The sequence below is a fragment of the Micromesistius poutassou genome, assembly GCF_964030765.1.
Source record: "Micromesistius poutassou genome assembly, chromosome: 9".
Classification (NCBI taxonomy): domain Eukaryota; kingdom Metazoa; phylum Chordata; class Actinopteri; order Gadiformes; family Gadidae; genus Micromesistius; species Micromesistius poutassou.
In genome coordinates this window covers 15,248,238-15,272,266 of record NC_140279.1, presented here as the reverse complement: position 1 = coordinate 15,272,266, position 24,029 = coordinate 15,248,238, and the positions used below count along the sequence as shown (strand labels likewise).

General features: G+C 45.4%; 2 protein-coding genes across 3 annotated transcripts in view; one reads left to right on the top strand and one right to left on the bottom strand.

The window, feature by feature from the left end:
- Nucleotides 1-13,257, bottom strand: part of zc3h3 (zinc finger CCCH-type containing 3) — a 49,520-nt gene extending 36,263 nt beyond the window's left edge. The window contains exons 1-3 of the mRNA XM_084473447.1: nt 13,183-13,257; nt 11,610-12,891; nt 10,158-10,348 (exon numbers count right to left, since the gene is read on the bottom strand). Of these exons, the coding sequence (XP_084329573.1) occupies nt 10,158-10,348; nt 11,610-12,891; nt 13,183-13,252 (1,543 nt within the window). The 5' untranslated portion in view covers nt 13,253-13,257. The remainder of the gene's footprint in view (nt 1-10,157; nt 10,349-11,609; nt 12,892-13,182) is intronic.
- Nucleotides 13,258-13,437: 180 nt separating this feature from the next.
- On the top strand, nt 13,438-22,198 carry cyldl (cylindromatosis (turban tumor syndrome), like). Of its 2 annotated transcripts, none has more exons than XM_084472903.1 (16): nt 13,438-13,493; nt 13,633-13,785; nt 13,976-14,408; nt 14,624-14,899; nt 15,086-15,146; nt 15,479-15,657; nt 15,905-16,064; nt 16,598-16,736; nt 17,161-17,271; nt 17,626-17,717; nt 18,018-18,081; nt 18,843-18,975; nt 19,326-19,434; nt 19,526-19,644; nt 20,367-20,571; nt 21,425-22,198. In XM_084472903.1, the coding sequence occupies exons 3-16, from the start codon at nt 13,977-13,979 to the stop codon at nt 21,607-21,609; spliced, it is 2,265 nt and encodes a 754-aa protein (XP_084329029.1). In that variant the 5' UTR covers nt 13,438-13,493; nt 13,633-13,785; nt 13,976; the 3' UTR covers nt 21,610-22,198. The 2 variants fall into 2 exon arrangements, with proteins under 2 accessions (XP_084329029.1, XP_084329028.1); XM_084472902.1 differs by having other exon boundaries at nt 13,439-13,493; nt 16,595-16,736.
- The last annotated feature ends 1,831 nt before the right edge of the window (nt 22,199-24,029 follow it).

The window sequence follows — 24,029 nt, the reverse complement described above, 5'->3', positions numbered from 1 at the left end:
CAACAGCTCTCCATCATTCAATCATCACATTTACACCTGTCTGTCCCCTCCCTCCCTGTCTGTCTGTCTGTCTGTCTGTCTGTCTGACTGTCTAGCCTCTTCCTCTTGTGGCGGCTGTCCTTCTGTCGCCTCCCCATTGGGAGGTCTGTCCATATGTCTGTTGTTCACCCTCTACTGGGAGGTCTGTCTGTCTGCGCGTCTGTCTGCCTGCCTGCCTGCCTGCCTGCCTGCCTGCCTGCCTGCCTGGTCTCACACAGACAGAGCAGAGATAGTGAGAGTTGAAGGGTTGGGGGGTGAATAATGGATGACTACCGGGGCGTGTGGGATGCCAGTCGTGCCAGCCTCAAAGTGAGGGGCCCCCCCAAGATCCTAAAGAAAACATTAAAGTTAACTAGCTATGCAGAGGGGGCGACGGTAGGTTAATCACTCCACTGAACTATGACCTTTCAGCCTACCGTACCCAGCACACTAGTAGAAATCCACCAGCAGGGGTTCAGGGAACGTCAGACCCACTTTTGAGCAGGTGATGGGTTTTGGGTTTGAGTGCGTTTGTTCTGATAGAGACAGATGTCCGAAGACGTGCATGTATATGCAGACACACACACGTATACATGTGTATAAGTGTGCGAGCGGGCGTGTGCTTGCACGTGTGTGTGTGTGTGTGTGTGTGTGTGTGTGTGTGTGTGTGTGTGTGTGTGAGACAAGGGGTTAAGGGGAAGTGGTAATGGGGTCCTTGATGAATAGCATCTCCAGGGCAAGAATAGCCCAGGAGGGGTGGGGGTCGGGTGTCCCGGGGACTAAAATGGAAAGTTGGGGAGGTGGGACAGAAACCTGTCCCCCACCCCGAGATTAGAGGGTCATGTTTCCCTGGAGACTCCCCGAGCTGGAACCAAGATCTAGGGGGTTAGGAAGAAGACTGCAGGACAACAGAGCAGACCAAGAGGAGCAGGAGCAGACCAGGAGGAGCAGACCAAGAGGAGCAGACCAGGGATTCATTGCTCTGATATTCATAAAACCTGAGTATTGACCCAATATGCCTTGGTCAGTTGTGGTCAGATGGCCCCACAGGTCCTGGCCTGTGATTGGCTCCTTAACCCCACAACCAAGACCTGCAACCCATCTGCCAATCAGAGGAATGCATTCATTCTTACTATGCCAACAGGAGACACACCAGCTAAACACCAGCTGTGGATATATATTATATATATACAGCATTTATACAGCCATCACAATATACTTATAACGTCCACGATATCCCTTGGTTTTATTCAGCTTTTTGACGTATACTGTCGTATAACAAACAATGAATCCAAAGATCCCTGCTACTGTCTCACTAAAAACCAAAACGTAAAAGAGATTCTTTGAGTTTATTTATGAATAAATACATACATATATGTATATATATATATACTGTATATATATATATATATATATATACACACACACACACACACACATATGTGTTTACTTATAAATAAACTCAAAGACTGCTTGGATGTCGAAGATAATAGCGACATAAAACTTCTCTGACGTCACCGCTGCTGTCCAGCGCCCTCGGGTTACCGTCCGCGCCATGCTCGCCCGCCAAGCCCCTCCCCCGCTGGCCCATCACTCTGTCACCCAATCCCTGAGGAACTCTGACATGTGCCCCTGCATGTGTGTGTGTGGGGGGGGGGATGCCTAATAATTAACATACCTCGCACTCCCCTGACAACCTGCTCACCTTCCCACGCAAGACCCCATCCCCTGGCATTATTACCATAACACGTCAGAGTGTGTGTGTGTGTGTGTGTGTGTGCATGTGTGTGTCCGTTTACGTGCATGGCAAGCGTCCACATGTGTTTGTGTGTTGGTTACACGATAGGTGCCAGCATGCTCTCTCCCTGACAGGAGAACAGATTTATAGCACAGCCTGTAATAATGGCCGCCCTGGCATTCCCTTCACCAACACCAACACCAACACCCACACACACACACACACACACAGTCTGAGTTATACCGTCTAATATCAGACTCCACAGTGAGTGACAGAGAGGGGTCTTTATTTTGCTTTTTGGCCATTCTTGCCCCTCACCATTAATTACAAACGGGGCTACTCAAATAACATTAGCTCCTGATTTGAAATGGGGTCACACGTTTTAAAATAAGGCTTTTGGCTTGGGCCGCGGTTGCTAGGTCGCCTGGTCTAGTCCTAATATGGGGCAGTCCCTGGCTAGGCCAGTAGCCCCTACTTGACACCTGTCTGCCCTGCCATGTATGCTCCAATAATTAGTGGGTCGGGGGCGCATCCTGTTAGCCAACTGATTTATTCACGCCGCCTGGCACATGGATCACTCCTATGGATAGCAAGAAAACATTTACCCCCTTAACTGGGAACAGGGTCGCAGCCATTCCAGGATCAGCTTTCTGGAACCAATAGTATTGATTACACATTTCAACACCTGCCCTTCAACTGCTCTACAGAGCTCTGGGCACACACACACACACACACACACACACAGAGGCAAACACACCCACCCAAACACCCACACCCACATCGCCGACCCCCCCCACACAGGCCTGCGCGTGCATGCACACCCACACACCCACACACACACACAGGCCTGCATGTTCGCCCACAAACACACACACAGTGGCCTACGTGTTTGTGCACACACACACACACACACACACACACACACACACACACACACACACACACACACACACACACACACACACACACACACACACACACACACACACACACACACACACACACACACACACACCTCATCGTAATCAACCTAATGCACAAAACTGGAGCTAAACATGCAATCAACAGAGCAAAACATGAACCAGTGAGGGTACAGTACACAAGCCTCTCTGAAGTCAACATCAGCTGTGGTACGGTGCTCACGGTGGACATGGGTGGTCAGAGATAACCCCCAACCTCACACACCCTGACACACACACACTGGTCTTGTCTGTCAGGAGTGTAATTACGGCACACTGACAGTTTGAAGAGCGTTAGGGGATGAAAGAGGGGTCCCTCTGCGCTAATTTAGAGGGCAGCGCTGATTGGGCTTCGAGTAAAAAAAACAAACATGATGTCTTCCTCCTGGGAGGACTCAGCACAAACTGAACCCTGATCCGGTTCTGGCGAGCGTAAACTCAGCTGATGTAGGCAGATGTGTCCTTTTAAACAAGTTGACGAAATGTATTGTGCCAAGAGAAAAAAAAATTGCTTTCATGCAATACCAAATCAATGTGTTTATTTATTTATGATCAGTCAATGTGAAGCATTTAGAATCATGTTCCCATTGGGTTTATATTGGTTAAAGGGATTCACTTAATTGTATTTATTTAACTGAAAAGATATACAGGGGGGAAAAGACAGAGAGATGGGGTCAGATCCAGTGACAGAGAGCAGGAGAGTGATGACAGATTGAGAGAGAGAGAAAGTGAGAAGGGGGGGACAGAGAGAGAGAGAGATAGAGAGAGACAGAGTTTGAGAGAGTGAGAAAGAGAAGACAGCAGGAGAAAGAGAAAACAGTAGTCCACCTGTTTGACACAGAGGGCCTGAGAAAGTGCAGAGGAATGAGCAGAATGTGTGTGTGTGTGTGTGTGTGTGTGTGTGTGTGTGTGTGTGTGTGTGTGTGTGTGTGTGTGTGTGTGTGTGTGTGTGTGTGTGTGTGTGTGTGTGTGTGTGTGTGTGTGTGTGTGTGTGCGCGCGCGCGCACGTCTGCATGTGTGCACAGAGACATTTGGAAAGCGGCATTTAGGAGAGCAGCTGACAGCAGTGACATGCACACAAATACATGTGGTGCGCACACGAAAACTATCCGGCACACACACACACACACACACACACACACACACACACACACACACACACACACACACACACACACACACACACACACACACACACACACACACACACACACACACACACACACACACACACACACGCACCCACACAACTATTAAAATAATTTGCGGCCAATAAAAGGTATGCAGAAAGATAAGTGTTCAAAAGCGGAAGAGGGCGGGTGACGCACGCCATGAACATAGCAACGTCAGCTGTGCACTACGGTGGCCAAGGAAAGAGTAGAATGATTCAAGATCCACGGTCCCCATAAAATGGATGTTTGTAGGCTGGGCATGAGACAGGATACACCAAATTACAGGAGCGCAGAGTAGATTAGATGAGCAGAGTGGGGTCGATTAAAGTAGAGTCGGGTAGAGTAGAGTACAGTAGAGAACATGAGATGCTTAGAGTAGGGTGTTTGAGAGTAGATGAGCAGAGTAGAGGGTACAGTAGGTAAGAGCAGAGCAGAATACAGTAGCGAATAGCCGATGATAGTTTAGTAGAGTGCAGTTGACTAGTGGAAGGAAAGAGAAAGGAGAACATAGAGAGAGAAGAAAAGGAGAAGAGAGGAAGAGGAGGAAGAGGGAACGCGACAGGTCAAGAGAAAGGAAACGGAAGGAGCAAAGAAAGAGGAGGAGAGAAGAGGAAGGGAGAAGAGAGGAAAGAGAAGAGAAGCAGGAAGGGGAGTGGGCAGAGAAGAGACAGAGGATAAGAGGAGAGAGGACGAGGATGAGAGGACGAGTAGAGAAGAGACAGGATGAGAGCACCGAGGAGGAAAACATGAGGAGAGAAGAGACAAGAGGACAACAGGAGAGAGTGGAGGAGAAGATGAGGAGATGAGAGACAGAGGATAAAAATAGAGAGGAGGAGAAGTAAGTAGAGGAGAGGGGCTAAGAGGAAACAGAGGGGATAAGAGGAGACAAGGAGATGAGGAGAGGTCAAGGCAGGAGGGAGTGAATAAAGAGTGATAGAAACAGGACCCCCTGTGAACCAGTTAGTAAACTAAGGGCAGGCCGGCGCCCGGCGAGGTCTCACTGGGCCTGGGCGTTCCAACAGATCCCGGGTCGTGTTCTAGAAGATGCCCCGGGATTAAGCTTCGCTGAGGGACGAATTATAAACACAGGACAAACATACAGCCACTATGGACCCTCGATCTTACTTCAACCAACACTAGTTCACTCAGTTTAATTAGCAAGAAATGAGAGGCCCTTTTTATCCACATACAAAGCTTATACCGACCATTGAATATTTAATCACTTTTTAACAAGAAGAGCAAACAAATCTATTACTGTTTCCACTAAATACCTTCTCATATCCTTCTGATATGAGAAGGATGTGTTTTTGACCACCTTTGCTTTGATTTCTATTCAAATGTTTACATCTTCTCTTCCAGTGCTGATATTTTCTATGATATTTCCATCTCAGTTATTTTTATAAAAACGTATATTTTGAGTGAAAGACAACGAGGGTGAGCCATGCAAGGGTGACATTTCAAACCTAAAATAAATCTTTTCCAATAAAATGTAACTTGTTCCGATTATTTATATTCTCCCTCATTAACCTTCACCTCGAGATTGCCCTCTGCTGCACTAAAACCACAGGAATGGTGCAACATATAAATACTTTTCTTTTAATTAGTTATTTTAAACTTAGATAGCAGCAGATATCCTTTCAGACTTAGCAGGGCTGGTCCGGGGGGCCGTGAGATTTATTGCCATTTAAATGGAGACGGGGAATCCGAGCGGTTAGGTTGCCAAGCATCTGCCACGCAAAGCCCCGAAACTAGATCCCCTCATCCCCACCTCGCTGCTCTGGTCCCGGGGCGCTGTTCTGCGGCTGAACCCTGTGCACCGGGAGAATGCGGTCCACAATGATCCCCCTTACACGCCTAGCGTTGTGTGCTTGTTTGGCTATTTTAGCATTTATGCATTTATGGAAGAGTATGGACTGTGGTCGTTGATGGTTGACACAGTGATTTAAGACTCGTCGCCTCAACGGTAACAGATCCTCCAAGGAGGGGGGATAGGTGTGTGTGTGTGTGTGTGTGTGTGTGTGTGTGTGTGGAAGATTAAGGTAAACAGAGAAGTAGACCAACTGACAACCAATCCACCAATAAAACGTCCAGCTCTCGTAAACATTGAGATGCGATCACTCCCCCCCTGCAGTGCATGTACACATTGAGACCCACATTGAGCAGCTGCCTATCCTTAAACACCTTGAGGAAGAGAGAGAGAGAGTGACAAAAGAGAAAGAGAAAAAAGAGAGAAACTGACAAAGATGGCAAAGAGAAAAAGAAAGCAGTATAGATAAATAATTAGAGAAATAAAACAAAGACGTAAAGATACACACAGGAAGAGATAGAGGAGGAGAATGGCAGTGAAAGAGAGGCAGATAGAGTGAGATAGAGAAAGAGGGGTGCAGAGAGAGAGGAAGTATAGAGAGAGAAAGATGGGGGGGGGCAGAGAAAGATAAAGGAAACACGCTGTGAAGAGAAAACAATAGAAATATAGCAAGAGAGATGGAGAGGGCAAAAGAGAGACGGAGCTCTGTAAAGAGACGGAAAGAGAGAGCTAAAGACGGAAAGAAAGAAAGAAAGGAAGAAAGAAGGAAAGAAATAGAGAGAGCATGACAGACATAGCGAGAGACAGAGAGCATAAAGAGAGAGCTAGAGAGATGGATCAAGAAAGCATGAACGAGAGAATGAGTAAGATATAAAGAAGGGACGGAGAAAGCAAGCGATAAAGAGGGGACACGGAGAAGAAAGAGACCTAGAGAGAGATAAAGAGAGACCTAGAGGGAGATAAAGAGAGACCTAGAGAGAGATGTAGACCCTGAAGGAGCTCGGCTCAGCACTCCTCCGCGCCTCCCTCGCCCCTGCCTGGCGTTTATCCGCTTTATTAGGTTATCTGGCCTCTACGGCTGTCTCCCAGTGCCAACACACACACACACACACACACACACACACACACACACACACACACACACACACACACACACACACACACACACACACACACACACACACACACCTCGATTCATTACGGCCTTAACTGCTCACTTATGTTTATGCCCTCTTTAAATTAAGCCGCAGATAACTAAGCACCTAAATGACTGGACTGGAGGGAGGGAGGGAGGGAGGGAGGGGGGCGGGGATGGCGAGAGAGAGAGCGAGAGAGAGAGAGAGAGAGGGGTGACAGAAAGAGAGGGGGGAAGATGGGGGGAGAGAGAGAAAGACCGGTCATTAAGCAGGGAATAAGGAGAAATTGTTTGCGAGTGTATTATCATGCATGTGTGGCTTTAACTCTGCTCGAGTGTGTGTGTGTGTGTGTGTGTGTGTGTGTGTGTGTGTGTGTGTGTGTGTGTGTGTGTGTGTGTGTGTGTGTGTGTGTGTGTGTGTGTGTGTGTGAGAAAGATGGCATAAGGTTGGATTTTAACGGGCTCATCTATAGGACTCTGCCTCCCATCATTAGTAATTCAATTTGCTCTTTATTAGTGTCTGTTATCAGTGGCCAGCCGCTAGCTCCCGGCTGCTGCCGCCGCCTCCCTTCACTCCTCCTCTCCCAGTTCACCTCTCCCCCGCTCCTAGTCCGCCTCTCCCCCCCTCCTAGTACACCTCTCCCCCCCCTCTCACTCCACCTCTCCCCCCCTCTTAGTACACCTCTCCTCCCCTCTCACTCCACCTCTCCTCCCCTCTGAGTCCACCTCTTCTCCCCTCTCACTCCACCTCTCCTCCCCTCTTAGTACACCTCTCCTCCCCTCTCACTCCACCTCTCCTCCCCTCCCCTCTCACTCCACCTCTCCTCCCCTCTCACTCCTCCTCTCCCCCCCTCTTAGTACACCTCTCCTCCCCTCTCACTCCACCTCTCCTTCCCTCTCACTCCACCTCTCCTACCCTCTCAGTCCACCTCTCCTCCTCTCTTACTCCTCCTACTCTCCTTCCCTCTCTCAGTCCACCTCTCCTCCCCTCTCACTCCACCTCTCCTCCCCTCTGAGTCCACCTCTTCTCCCCTCTCACTCCACCTCTCCTCCCCTCTTAGTACACCTCTCCTCCCCTCTCACTCCACCTCTCCTCCCCTCCCCTCTCACTCCACCTCTCCTCCCCTCTCACTCCTCCTCTCCCCCCCTCTTAGTACACCTCTCCTCCCCTCTCACTCCACCTCTCCTTCCCTCTCACTCCACCTCTCCTACCCTCTCAGTCCACCTCTCCTCCTCTCTTACTCCTCCTACTCTCCTTCCCTCTCTCAGTCCACCTCTCCTCCCCTCTCACTCCACCTCTCCTCCCCTCTGAGTCCACCTCTCCTCTCCTCCCCTCTCAGTCCACCTCTACTCCTCCTCCTCTATCTCCCCACTAAATCGGCATCTTCGCCTCCTCACCCTACACCTCCTCCTCTGACTCCTCTACCTCCTCCTTTACTCCTCAACCTGCACCATACTCCCTTCTCAGCTCCTCACTTTTAACAAGATGATTGTGCACGTATGTTATGCAGGGTGAGCTTATGGAACCGACTCAATCACGCATGCAACAAAAAAAAGATCCTGATCAAATCACATCTCTTCCTCGATTCCCCCTATTTTTTTACTTGGAGAAAAAAAGCAACAAAACTAGATACGCTCAGAATGCCATTTCTATCATCTTTAACTGATGAGTATTTTATTATTATTTATATGATATCATGTCCGTCTACCGGCCAGTTGCAACACTCCCACACACTAGGTGTCTACCTCCGAGTTGGGACTCTGTGTCTGGTTTAGGGTGCCAGGGGTGTAGTCAAAGCCCGTTTCAACATGTAACTAGGAACCTTTAAGATTGTAGCGCTGGAGAACTAGATGAGAAACCCTTTTCCTCGTAATTGTAGTGATCAAACATTAAATGTTTCATAAGAAAACCTATGAAGAGCAGTTCTAGTCAGAGGTAGCACACTTAAAACAAACTTGAGAGAGTGTGCGTGTGTGTGTGTGTGTGTGTGTGTGTGTGTGTGTGTGTGTGTGTGTGTGTTAAATAAATGGAGAAGGTAAGTGCGAGCGTGGTGCAGACAGGCGGATAGACACGCGGCACATTGGAGAGAATAAAAGCCTCATGCTAACAGTGATGGCTTCGCTAATGTCTTCTGACTCCATTGACTGGGAGGAGATTACACCCTGGGTGGACGAGAGAGGGAGAGAGAGATAGGGAGAGAGATGGGAGATAGAGAAAGGGAGAGAGAGAGAGAAAGAGAGAGAGAGATAGGGAGAGGAAAGGGAGCTGGGAACACAGAATGACCCCAGGAGAGGGGGGGAGGGGGGGGCAATGGAGAGAGAGAGAGGAGAGAACAACAGTGATTGCTTTCCATCGGGTAAGGCCTATATTCTACAGTTCGTTAAAACAATCCAATTTGCAAGAGGATAATTATGCATTAGCTGTTGTTTTTATCTGGCGGCGGAAGGAGTGGTGCCACGGCTTGATAGCGCCAGCCCACCCTGCCGCCCTCCCCTCCCCTGCAAATTAACCACTATCGGCACTTGTTCACCATAACGGCTGGATTGGGCAATCAATTAACCCTCTCCACCCCCACCCGCCTGTACCACCTCCCCCTGACAGCCAGCCACAAAACGACCCTCTGAGACACACACTGGCGCACACACCCACACCCACACACACACATACAGTACATACACATCACATGCACATACACATACATGCATACATACACACACAGCAGCTGCTGCTGCCCAGGGTCCGCTGGAAGCGGCAGAGAGCAGATGAAACAGGGGAGGTAAGGGGGAGGTAAGGGGGAGGTAAGGGGGAGAGGAGAGCGGTTGAGTTGCACTGTACCATGTAATGTCGTTTTCCATCGAGGAGTGTTTGTTTGGGTGCTCATTAAAATAATCAGTCATGGCAATGAATGCTAAAAGCGAAAACACTGTGTGAAAACACTGTGTATTTTCCTCCAGGAAAGGGTGGAATGAAAATGAATTAAAAAAAACAGATCCATGTACAGCGGTCTCAACTAGTGTTGCCGTCGGAACTTGCCCTGGTGAAATAGGTCCCAATGCCATGATGGAAAAATATGACTTGTTGGGTATGTTTATCATGTTATAACAACCGTTCTTTTTCTATTTTTCATTGATGCAGACCCCGGAAGTGCAGTGTCAAGGGGGAGGTTGTTTGGATGAGCGCTTCTCGAGGAAGCGGCACACAGCAACACAGGAGGCCCAGCAAGCGTGCCCGTTGCAAACAGGCGCGTTTGAACGGGCACTGCACTAGTGTAAACTAAACCAGAAGCGAAACAATTCATAAAATCATCGTCATCTTTGAACCATTTACCTTTTCTGTGGGAGCCCGGCGAGAGGCGCCGCAGTTTGTGTCTCCCGAAGGACACCAGTTCCTTGGGCGGTCCCTTCCTGACGGCCAGGGGGCTCCTGGTGGCTGCGGGAGCCCGACCCCGCACGGGGGTCCTGCTGCCCCAGACACCGGCCGGGGGACTGGTTCGCCTCTCGGACACGCCGCCTGCTCCGCTGGGTGGCCCAGGAGGAAAAAAATTTATCATCAGATTTACATTTTTTACATTTACATTTAGGGCATTTAGCAGGTGCTTTTATCCAGAGCGACTTACAACGGTTAATACACAGGAGCAGTTAGGGTTAAGTGTCTTGCTGAGGGACACATAGACACTAGGAGGAGCCGGGGATCGTACTAGCAACCTTCCAGTTACAAGTCAACTTACTCGACCTCCTGAGCTAAGCCGACCCCACAGATATAGATCGATAGAGCGGTGCATTTTATTGTCGTGTGATAAAACAACACTGTATTAATACAATAAGGATTTTTAAGTGGTATATTTGCATTTAAAACCTACTGGTTGAAGGCCCTAATGACAATAGGTGTTATTATATAGATGTATTTTTTATGAGCAGTGTTTGGTCGGGACCCCACTTGGGGTCTCCTGTCGAGGGAGAATGCAACTTATGATGATCTATAGATATTTGATTATGCATTTTATATTTAATTTCCTTTATGTTAAGCATTTAAATGTTTCCATTATGTCATGTATATAGACAGAATAACATAGGTAAACATACATTTGTATTTTGATGTATGTACTACAGATGTCAAATAAATAAAGACCTAGTTAACCATTGACTTGAGTAATACTTTGCTGCCACCTATTGACAAGATAGAATATTTCCTTGTCGTGTGCACCCAAACTAGAAAGAGGAGGTTTGAGGGATACTTTCAATTTGGATGCATGTTTGAAACCAAAAGATTATACTGGATATTGGTTAAAAATATGTAAACCAAGATTTTCACAAACACGTCAAACAATAACCAAACACAACTACATAATAGCTAAAAGCAATATGGATTCAATGATATAAATGCAAGTACTTCTAACTTGTATTGTCGTACCTACATTGTGGTTCAAGTCTATAGTGGTTTCCATCAACCAAGTGTCTGGTGCCCTTGAAGAACCCCTGATATGTCAAACCTTGATCAATGACACCTCCCATGTTTTAGTCCCATCCCAATATACTGTGAAATGTATCTAATCCTAACAATTGAGCAGACACTTTATCTAAAGCAACTTGGTTTAGTTACACGCCATGAATGAGCAGGTATGGGTAAGGCATCTTGCTCAAGGATGCCTGAAATCTGAGGATTATAGTACCCAGAACCTTCAGCTGAGAGATCAAACCCCCTTACCACTGACTAGACTATCTTGTTTGTTTTTTTGTAGCTGCAGGTTTAACATGGCATATCAATTATTTTAATTCCCACCTGCCAGGGGACTTGCGGATAATCTTCATCCTGCTGCGTAGCTTGAATCCCTCTGCCGAGGAGGACGAGGAGGGAGTTGACGGGGACAAAAGGAGACCAGGCGCTGCTCCTGCTCCCCCTCTAACCACTCTGGGGCATTTTTCCGAGGTCCACTGGAAGACGGTCCCACGTCGGGCCCCCGTGGCCCCAGTGGGACTCCTGCCGGCGGCCTTCCAGCGGTAACGGCTGGTCGGGGTGCCGGCCCCAGGCCCCGATGCCCCTGCTGCTTTCCTGGTTCTCGCCCCAGGACTCTTCCTGGGGCCCTCTCCCTTACCAATGGCTCTCTGGGAGAGGACCAGGGCTTTGGGCGAGACGGTCTTCCGGATCAGCCTAGTCTGGCCCGGGGCTGATGAGGAGGAGGAGGAGGAGACCCATGTGTACTTGGAGGTCCTGTGGGCTCCCGGGGTCAGACTTAGCTTGGGGGACAGCTTCTTGGATGGGGCTCTCTTCACGTTCGCTGTGGATGGGCCTCTACTAGGAGTCCCAGTGTTTGAGATTGAAGAGGGGACAGAGACCACGTGTTTGACCGTGGATAGAGGCAAGGGCCCACTCTGCTCGGGACCCACATCCAGTGTCTTCACCCAAGTGAACTTTGACCTTTTGACCGGAGCCTGGGCAGCAAGGGCCCGGCTGGGCTGAGTGCTGGCGGTGAGGGGAGGAGGGTGAGGTTCACTGGGCTTTGCGGAGCACGAGGAGGAAGAGGGGGCGGGATTAGAAGGGGCTGCCACTGACATGATTGTAGCCTGCTTATTTACAGGGCTCATTTCAGTTGCCGGGCAAGACTTTGTCTTGAACTGCCGGACAGTGGAAAGTGCTTTTGAAGAACCAGAAGCATTTTTCCCTTGGTCTAAGGAAGCTCTTTCCGTGATGTGGACCACAGGTTCTGCTTTAGCTATTCTGCTGGTAGCGGTGGTGTTCTCATCCCGTTTCTCTGTGGCACATCTAACACCCAGCAACGCATTTGCCCCTTTAAGCCTGGGGCCTGGATCTGGGTCTACCATCAGACACAGTGATGAAGATAGGGAAGGGGCAGAGGAAGAGCACCCCTGTCCGGTGGAAGCCTGTCCTTTCTTATTAAGAGAGTACTTCTTTCGCCAATTCGCACGAGACTGCGGGTTTCCCTCAACATACGACGAGCCCCGACCCCTGCCACGGGTCACCCCCACCGTGACCGCTGGATCCGCAGCGTGCACTGGGGCAGGAGGGTTGTTGCCATGGACACGCTTATGGTCGTTGATGAGATCTAAAGAAAAGCGAAGGCGACATTGAGTGGCATACAAAAAAAAGTATATATATATATTTAGATTTCCTTGCTGAATTAATCAGCAACTCTCAGAGGACGTTGCCTTTTGGTTTACTAGCACCTAACGCCATCTATTGAAAGTGACAGCTTATGGTTGGCAGCCTCTTCTGAGACCGAGGAGTACTGTGTTAGGCAAATTCAAATGACAGCTAGAATAAAAGAAGTAAAACAACTGGCTATGTTGACAGGGGACTGCACGAGAACTATACATCCACAATAAAAGCAACTTACTTTGAAGTATTTCTATCTGCCTCTTCAATGCTTCTCTCTCTTCCATGTTGACGTCTTTCCTTGACGTCATCGAGGAGCGACGGGTCGATCGCCGTCGACCGCCGTGAATGACGTAGTAATGTTTACTTTGAACGACCGGCCAATCAGCGTTAGCTTTCGGGTGAAACGTCATCGAGTGGGTGTGTCCCGACGCCAATGTTTTTGTTTTTGTTCCGTCAGCGTAGTGTAGAAGAATATAAAACAATCACAAAATAAATCAGCTGTGAGGACTGGAGGAATGTAAAAGTGCACAGAAGAGCGATTAACGCCAGGTAGTTTACAGTATTATTCATATTCGTTGTTATACGCTTGTGTTTGTTTTATGTATTTGTCTGTAGTGTTTTTGAGTATTTAGAAAAACGCTATATAAAAACAATGTATTACTATAATTTGTATTATTATACCCCACAGGTAGTTATATAACTTAGCTGGATCTTTTACAAGGTTTACTGTCGCATTCATGACGACATGAAGTTGGTTGGTTTTCTTGTCAAAATGAAAGGGGAAGTAAAACCGTGAAACTAGTTTCGGTTGCCGAAGAAACAGCCCAACAACTAAATTAAGGTAACGTTAGGCCTCAATCATATAACTCGCCTTCACTTAAATAAATATAAATAAATGTTTCTATTATTGTGCACTTTATATCTGTTCATTTCTGTTGAATTGTCTCGACTCTTGCCATGCTTTATAGCCTATAGGCCTATAGTTTGTGAACTTCGTTGCTATATTTACATGTTATTCACCGTTCTTACAGCATGGAGTCAACGAGTAATTATAAGTTCTTCATCCAAACGAAGACAACATATTCCAAACATGTTCAACCGGGCAGCTTATGCTATATCTTAAAGTACAATTATGATTCTGAATACAAGCACGAGAGGCCCACAAAGTTACGTGTGATCGGCATGGGCGCCTCTATGGGTGTAGAAGTAATGATAAGTGACATGAGTCTTTTGAGTATGGAAGAGGCTGGATTGCTTTATGCCTTGGACGGGGACGACAAAAGACTGAAATGGTTTCAAGAGAAGACGGCTCTGAAATCAGCTGTGGGCCTTACTAAAGATACTCCAGTCATTGTCATAGGATACCAACCGGAGCTTCAAGGAATAATTCGTTACATTGGACCGTACACAGAATACCAATATACTCATCCCATATCAGGAACGTTCTTTGGTATTGAATTGCAGGTAAATTTCTTATTTAATACCAAGAGAAGCCTTCCATGCAAACACACTTTCAGGATTTTGTATTCCAAAAAAATACTCATAACTTGCAAGAACAACTGCTCACTGCAATTGTGTAAAGAAAATAAAAGTTGTTGGCTGTCAACACATCACTGTACATTACTCCAGATGCCCAGTCGGTGCAGTGGCTTTATCGTTGTCTTCATCTTTCTTTGCAGGAAAACGACAAAGGAAAAGGGAATTATGGTGGGGGCACAATGTCCTTATTCCACTGTGAGAAAAATAATGGCCTCCTTGTGCCATTCTCCAAAATCCGACCTATGGTGCCTACCTCCCTTACGCTGTCAGCCCAGCAGGCCCCCTCTCAGAAACCATCCAACCAAATAACCAAAGGAGACACTGTTAGATACTTGGATGACGAAAGCCAGGGGTTATGGCTAGTAATGGGAGTGGGGGGTGATGATGATGGAGAGCCGATGGTCTGCATTACCACAGTACGTCATGGTTAAACATTTGATTTTGTATTATTTTTTTCTGTTGGAAAGGATTCTTTTAAATATAATTCTCTATATTGTATCTATTGTGCATTAATTAATGACTCTCTTTATCTCTGCTGCAGCCCCTTGTTTTCTGTATTGCGATAATCTCCATAAGCAGTTTCTGTTTTTCTGTGTTTACAGGATAATAGAACCATCAATGTTCCAATGAATTGTGTTTCCAGGGTGACCACAGAACACAAAGGTTTGAGTTTCTCCCTATAAGAAAAAGATAAGATGTACTTTATTAATCCTATGATACATTGGGTGTCTTAGCAAAAAGTAAAGGAAGGTAATGAGAATCAAAAATGTATTTAAATATTTTGAAAATCATGAAATATACAGAAAATATCTATAGCCACAATAAGAGTCGTAGAAATGTAGAGGCAAAAATAAATGTAAACATTAGCGACAAAGACATTGTATGCAAGTATCTCCAATAGGAAAGCCATACATTTGTAGACACAATTTTCTAATAATCCAGTGAGTTGCTAGAGAAGCCTCTGTTGTTGTCAAAAATCTTTTCCCGACCCCCAGAGCCCAAAGTGGTCCCGGGTGCCAGCGCGGCCTCGGTGGAACCACAGACATGTTCTGTAGCGTTTCTGGGTGTGGACTCCCTGATTGAGTTAACCTTGAGTGGTGGCATCGTCTACGGGATGATCCGCTGGATCGGCATGCTGCCTGACCGAGAGGATCGCATGTGTGGTCTGGAGCTGGTGAGCCTCACACCAAACCGTCCCTCAATCAGTCTGGACTTTCTCCCCTGGTTGTAGAGTCAGGGAAAGGGGGAAGGGGTTTGTTGATATTGTTTTTGTTTTATAATTAATCTCTTCATATATAAAGCTATTTAACGAATTTAAAAAGACTGAAAAAGTCAAAGTATTTGTAGATAACATCTAGCCACCCTCCTCCTAGCCCACTGTTCCTTCTGACCATGAAACTGTTACTCTCTCCCTCCTGTAGGAGGAACCGCAGGGCGTGAGCGACGGCATGTTTAAAGGGAAGCGCTTTTTCAGCTGTCCACCGAAGAAAGCCTTGTTCGTCAAGCTGGCAACCTGCCGGGCAGACACGCGCTTTTCCAGTCCCTCCTCAGCCAATCCCCAGTTTGCCCACCAGAAACACGGTCAGGATCAAGAGAAGAGGCGACTATAGCTTGTGTCTCGCTTTCTTGGCGAACATTTAAGCAACGTCTTTTTGGGTATCTTCTTTGTGTAAAGTGTGCATGAATTGATGCTGATCATGAAGGTAGCATTATACAACTTGCTAGCATGATAGCAATTCTGGATGCGATCGTAATGTGAAATTGATTGTTTTATTTATTATTATTCTATTTGAAAGGGACTTTGTCTAGATTAAAACATAAATGTCACTATTTGATACTGTACAAGATTACAGCTTTAAACTTGTATGTATTTGTAGTCCTTTATATGTTTTTTCAAGAGGTACTGTACATATATTAAAGTCCCTATTGCACACTGTGTCAGTGCTACTACAACAGAAGCCTGGGGGCATCATGAGGAAATAGACTGAACTTGTTCTAATGCACCATGGGGGGAAAAACATAGAGAAAGTTAGCATTGTATGCTGTATTGTGTATCTTTTCTCTGTATTGTGATTCAATTAAGGGATGAGAATGTTTGGTCTGTTCCTCAGAAGACGAGGACACAAGGTACGAAGGCCCCTGCACGGTAACTGATGCTATCAGCACGGACAAGGTGGACCAGATTCTGATTGGTCGGATGAAGGGCATCCAGGGCCACTGTAACTCCTGCTACATGGATGCTGCCCTCTTCAGGTCAGGGGAATGATGGCATTTGTAACAGTATATTAAATAATCGTTTTCCTGTGTTTGCCCTCATCTGTGGGTCGATACGTGCTGTTGGTTGACTGTCTTGTGAAGTAATTTGTTCCACACTGATGTTAAATGTCTGCACCAATACCAGGTTCCTGAATGTCCCATCATACTTGCATTAAAATTAGTATGAGAACGGCATATGAGACAGGATAGTGTATTGTCTAGACAAAAAGATTGATTGATTTTATTTTGTGTTCACTCTATAAAGTGTCTTTTAAGTATTTAGAAAAGCGCTATATAAGTCTAATGTATTATTATTATTTATTTATGGCACCTGAATCTCACATTTACCTCAGTACTTGAGCGTGTCTTGGTAGTGTTTGATGCCAGAGCTCAGCTCCTTCTGTTCTTCCCCTCTTTCTAGTTTGTTCTCCTGCTCCTCTATCCTGGACTCCCTGCTGTTTAAGAACCTGAAGCCAGAAAACGAAGGGATCCAAAACACCCTGCTCCGCGACATTGTCAACCCTCTCCGCAGGTGAGTGAGAGCGCCACATGAGGACCACCATTTTGTCTATTTTGTCGATATTGTACATTTATATTATTTATTTATTTATTTATTATTTATTATATTTATAAGTGCTGCACACAAGTTTCTGAAAGTTGCTTTGACATAAGAAAATGACATAATAATCTGATGATATCGGTCAATTCATTTTAGCTCAGCTAAAATAAGATCTGGAACTTAAATAATTGACCTGTGAGACCTGTTCTCTTTATTGAGACCTCTTTATTTTTTAGTACCTAAAACAAATGTTTTAGGTACGATTTGTATGCACTATTTATTTGTACTTTTAACTTGGAAGTACTTTCTGTTGCTGTGACTGTGCAGTCAGGGTTTTGTGGAAGGGAAACACATCATGAAACTACGGCAACAGCTCTTAAACCATGGTTACAGCCATACCTTCACCACGGATGAGAAAGGTAAGCCGAACGGAGACTACACACACTGCTTGAACACGAGATGTTATCACTCTTCTTGGCTTTTAGTCCATTATGTTTGTTGTAATGTCCTCAATTGGTTTCCAGTCTGTATGTGGGTTGTAATGTCCTCAGTTGGTTTACTGTGTGGTATTTATTCACTTGTCAGTCTTTAACTGTGTGGTATGTCTTCACTCACTGTCAGTCTGTAACTGTGGTGTGTCTTCAGTTGTCAGTCTGTAACTGTGTGGTATGTCTTCATTCAGTGTCAGTATCTGTAATTCTGTGGTATTTGTCTTGCAGATCCAGAGGAGTTTCTGACCATCATCATGCAGCATATTATGGCCTTGGAGCCACTTCTGAAACTGTACCTACACATCTTTTATATTATTTAATGATTCTTTTCGGAACCTCCTTACAAAGCAAGAAACAATTGCTATTATGAAATAAAGCAGGACAACTTTGGAAAACTCAACAAGATAGGAGCTGTAGAGAAAATGTAGGATTATAGGACAGCCACCAGTGAGTGAAGAGTACAGTTGTGCTACTAGAACGGTACGTCAAATCTAAATCACTTCGGCAAAAGTAATAGGCAAGATGAGATCGGTATCTCTCCACCATCACGGTTGAGATGTGTCTGGAAAATTTATTTCCAAAATGGAGCCTTCTGTCTGCTCCTCTTCATCAGTAGCCATCAGCATGGATCTCTCCTGCTGCTTTTCCCTTTTATTCTTTGGTGCGGGGCCGGGCTCACTTTCCTCTGTACTGCTGTCACGATCCTCTCTCTAAGCAGCTTCAGCTGGAGATAAACTCTCAGCCAGATCCGACACGGTCAATATTGTAATTAGTTAGATTTGATTGGTATGATTTGATGTTAATTTTTTTTTTTGCGTGACTAACCGACTAATGAAAACTTGGTCGTCTGAGACTCTTCTCATCGACTAATGTTTAGTCGACTATTAGGGGGCAGCCCTAGTATTAGCAGCTAGTTTGACGTATAAAACATTTATCCAATAGCTCTCTGGGTGCAATAACACGCACCACCACCACCATCATCTATCATTCAACCTGAAATTTGTAGAACATTAGCTCTTGACGGTACCTCTGTGGCCTGTTCGTGTTTCTCAGCTCCGCGGCGGGCAAGGTGCAGGAGAGCTACTGCTACCAGATCTTCCTGGAGCAGAACCACAGCCTGGTTCTGCCCACCGTCCAGCAGCTGCTGGAGCACTCCTTCCACAGCAACGGACTCAAACTTGCGCAGGTAGGCGGCTGGCATCAGGCAACGTCAAAGTTTACGTTATCTTTTGTTGTACTCTTTGTCAAATGCTTTTGGATTTTAAGTATGATTGATTGGGGCATACATTCTTTTAACGATGACGCAATAGTTCCCCTATAAAATATTTTAATAAAATGACTTAGTGGTTAGTACGATGATATTTCACTGACATTTCAGATACTTTCTCCAGAATTCCTCTCTTTACAGATATGTTACCACTTTATTCCAATAGATGGCAGTATCATGTTATTTTTTGCTGATAACAACGCTGTGTGAGTAGTCTATATACTATGTGGTGGTGGTGATATTAATGAATGGGGGGGGTCCATCTCCAGGCGCCCTCCTGTCTCATCCTCCAGATGCCTCGCTTCGGGAAGAAGTTCAAGATGTTTGATAAAATAATTCCGTCTCTGGAGCTGGACGTCACTGACCTTCTCACTGAAGGTCTCCGCACATTCATGAGCATACTAATTAGGACCAGCCCAATCCAATGAGATACCATAACTGCGAGTGTGTGTGTCTGTGTCTCTCTCAGGTCCTCAAAACTGCATGCTCTGTGGACAAATAGCCTTCATAGAGTGTACAGAGTGCTTTAAAGACCCCGTCTTCAGCCAAACAGGATTCAAGCTCTTCTGCGAGACCTGTTCTGCTCAAGTAGGTTCACTCCCTAAGCCTGGCACCGCCAGACCAATTTGCAAATGCGTATTCATCTGGAACCTATCAGTTAATTTTGGGTTCCCAAGGGGCTTTATCAACGGGCCTGCACCAAAATGCCTCTGGATGCAATGTGATGGTCCTACAACCACTAAGAGCAACGAAATGTGAGATACATCAGTGGCAGCCATCTTGTTGGTTTTATGAAAATGCCGCTCAGCAGCGTGCCCATAGGACGCTCCTTTGCCACCCTATTTGTCACCGTATCAAACCCGCCCCATGTTAGATAGAACGCTTGTGATTGGCCGGACCCGGTCCAGGTCTGCTGGAACTTGGTCTGAACGGGATGGGGGCCAGATGCATGTGCCAGGGCAAAATAAAACATGAGCCCGCAGAATTGTCTGGTTCCAAGGCTCACAGTCCCACTTATGATGTCATAAACGGGTTGATTTTGAAATGGCTTCGTAATGGATAATTAACAGTGAATACAGTGAATATTGGCCTTTCATGCAACAATTTGTATTTCCACACATACGATAAAGTACTGCACCGGAGTGATCACAAATACCCCTGAAACACATAACATGGGGTAATAAAAGCCCATGTGGTCCAGGTCTGTGTGAGTGGGGGGCTCCCTGGGGGGGGGTCTATCACCTGACTCTCATGTCTCCCCCCCGCCCCCCCCCCCCCCCCCGCCCCCCCCCCCCCCCCCCCACATGCAGGTCCACTCCCACCCCCAGCGTCAGGCTCACCGCCTCAGCCAACTGCTGCTTCCCGAGGGATTCAGCGAGGCGTTCCGTCCTCCCCGGGACAAGCTGGAGCTGTTCGCCGTGCTGTGCATCGAGACAAGCCACTACGTGTCCTTCGTCAAGCACGGACCAAAGAGCCACGACTGGATCTTCTTCGACAGCATGGCGGACAGGGAAGGTGTGCCACGCAGGCCTACTTAACTAAGTTAACTGTTATGCATTTGATTCTGTGTTGTTGTTTTTTTTCACCTTTTTTTTTTTTTTTAAGCAGATTTGTTCTGTTCAACTTTTTGGTGTTTTTTTTGGAATGGGCCAAGGTGTTTGATTTCTAATTACCTTACCTGATTCACAATAAGCCACAGCATAAGACGTTTGCGCAGAAAAAGCAAAAAATGAAATACCTTGAAACAGATTTAAAGGGGAGAGATGTCGGAAGCGGCACATTTTCAAAACAGGACCCTAATGCATACAAGTATTCTAATGTTAATATTAGGGCTGTCAAATTAACACGTTCATTTCGATTAATTAATCACAGAAAAAATAACACTTAAAAAAATTATTTATTATTATTATCAGATTAATTATTATTATTTTTTTTTTCAGATTGAGTTTTTGGGCGCGTACAGTATTCAAGAAAAACATTCAAAACAAAGTATTGTATATTTTTTGCCTGAAATGCATTGCATCTTGAGTGAGATGGAAATGTTATTAATTTGCTCTTAAAATGCACCGTATGTTAATGAAAGACTTTAAATAGGAGAGACATTGAACTTTAAAGTATATTATGTCTATTATTCATTGAATCACTCATCTGCCATAATTTATTTGAACTTAATTATTTTGAAATACTTTCTTGGCAAAATGTAAGAATGCGATTCATTTAGATTAATTAATCACAGAGCCTGTAATTAATTAGATTTTTTTTTTAATCGCTTGACAGCCCTAGTTAATATACATAGTAATATGTGTGATAGAATGTGTCAATACAGTTGTTCTTCACGATGGATATCATTCTGTGTCCTGTACTCTAGGGGGACTGAATGGATACAACATCCCGCTGATCCAGGCCTGTCCTGAGGTGGCAGAGTACCTGGACATGCCCCCTGCGGAGCTGGCCAATCAGGTGCCTCGGGACATGAAGGGAGTGGCCAAGCGTCTGTTCTGCGACGCCTACATGTATCTGTACAGGAACAACTCCTTGGCCATGTATACGTAAAACAAAAAAATATAAGTATGACACAAAAATATGTGCATCAGAAGTCTATGCAATCTCATAATCATTATGTTTTTAGATTTGTTTAATTTGACAGATTGCTTCTTTGTATCCGGTTCTAAGATGAAATATGACCTTCTGCACTTTAATCAGAAGATACACGATGCACTGTGAGTTGCATTCTTCCAATGAAAAGTATGCTTTTCTTTAGTTCTTCATGAGCATTATTTGCTTATTTAGCTAGGATATTTACATCCTAATCTCACTCATGGGCAAATGGGTTATACCATGTTGGTTGAGTAATGGTAAGAAGCTAATTTGATTTGATTTGGGAACATGGACCAATCTATTGAAGAATAATTGTATGTATATTCTGATTATTTCGATATTTTTTAAATGGCCTTGTTTTTGTATATTGGTCATTTTGCATATGGTCATATATTTTTCTTTTTCTATTTAATTAAAATTTATTGAAACCTGTATTTTACAATACCTTGGCAGGAATGATGCCAAACTCTAGTCAAATCTGTAATTGTCTTATCCCAGATTTATATTCTTTACAATAATAAAACTAAATGGGCAATACACTGTATTCTTTGCATAGTATGACTATATTGATACAGGGGCGTGTCCATGGGGGCGGGGGGTGGCATATATCTTTCCCATCCTCACCTTTACTGCATCTGACAAGCCGTGGGATCAAAGCCCGGAATATAATTTCAATCAGGGTTTCAGATAGTCACTGCGACTTGTGGGCGGTTGGTTTAATGAGGGAGTCACGTGGAGATGCAATCATTCATGTTGTATGTTGCTGACCAATTACTGGAAGCAGATTATTGGAGGACTTGTGGGACAGGATGAGTTTGGCTAAAGACCCTACACACTGCAGCGATCTAAGCCAAATGCGGTGCTTGATTTGGTCCCAAACGTACCATTTTGTCTGCAAATTATGAGTACAGAATATGAATAACAATAAGTGTATAGCAAGGCCTCTATTCTAGACATGCCAGACGGACAGATTGTCTTTCATTAAATCATGCATCGTGACTGTTCATATTGATCGTTCATAATGATTTCTAAATAGTCAATGGATTTGATGCCCCTTATCAGAAACAGAAAACCCTCACGCGAACATTAATGTAGGCTAATAATTGCTAATGAATAGTTAATGTAGAACCAAATAATAAGTATTGGGCATGGAATATTATGAGGTGAATTGTGCCAAGCTCTACGGTGGTCATTTATGCTCCTCAGTCCAAGAGCCACAGCTGAAGAGGAGCCCTCTGTGGCAGTGGATGTGTAAAACTGTCGGATGTGACGAGGGTTAAAACATCAATCTATGCTGTAAACCGTCTTAAAAGGGAAGGGACTAGAATAGTTTACTCATGAATAAAAGATCAACGGGAGGCTGGCAGTACGGGGAAATGTCAGTGCAGATGGAAAAGATTGAGGAAGGACGGATGGAGAGGATGTGGACCTATTGTTTTTGTGTCGCAACGTGAAGTGCATTTCATCCTTTCTTCTGTGATGAAGTATCTCCATCAGCCGACACGAGGACATTAGCAGTAGAGGAGATGTAGGTGGGTTGGGACTTTAACTGCGATTTGGGCGATACTACTACTAACTACTGACGAGGCCTAGTTAATTTCTAAAGTGCTATTGGTTGGAGTGTTCTAGAATATATAGTGAGAGTCTATATTATATTCATACATTCTTTATTGTAGGAAGACACTGTTGAGTTTGTAATGGCCTCCCATCTTCTTGATTTGGACAAAGCCTTTTTTGGTGATCTAAATAATCAAGACTTAGTCTAGGATCATGTGTGAATTGGATGCTAGTTGGTCAAGTCATTGTGTGAAATAATTATTTTTAGTTTTTAATTATCATAGACGAAAGATAAGAAAAATAGTTTTTCTTGGTGTTTTCCAGGGTTCAAATAAATACAGTATATGAATAGATATCAACCGTTTTCCCCAGGGATTCCTTGGCAGCGTCTCCTCCTCTCCTCTTTCCATACCGTCTAACAGGACTTGACCTACAGTCTACGGACTCGGAGCGCCTTTGATGTAGGATGTATGGTTCTCGTCGTCAGCGTTAAATTAATTCAATAAGGAAACCACGGTGCCAAATACACAAATGATCAGAAATGTCCGCATTGAAGTGTCGACACCCATGGACTGCTCGGCTCTCTCGGCCCCCTTATTATCATACAACTTCCAACATCTTGTCCTTCCCTTCTCTCTCTTCGTTTGATCGTGCCGTCCACTCTTTGCCCTTCCTGTGATCAGCTCTGCGGAACGACCTCTAGTTAAAATGGACGAGGTGCAGCATCTGTACTCGTGCTCAGTGGTGTAGACTACAATGCTACACTTTCACTTTCTGTTTCATATTCCCGAAGGAACGGCAGGATACAGTAGGGCGAA

Bases quoted from the DNA above. Each gene is read 5' to 3' on its own strand.
- cyldl (XM_084472902.1), top strand. From the start codon at position 13,977: ATGGAGTCAACGAGTAATTATAAGTTCTTCATCCAAACGAAGACAACA. The intron at 17,272-17,625 runs GTGAGTGAGAGC...GTGACTGTGCAG, and splicing joins ATTGTCAACCCTCTCCGCAG to TCAGGGTTTTGTGGAAGGGA. The intron at 17,718-18,017 runs GTAAGCCGAACG...TTTGTCTTGCAG, and splicing joins CTTCACCACGGATGAGAAAG to ATCCAGAGGAGTTTCTGACC.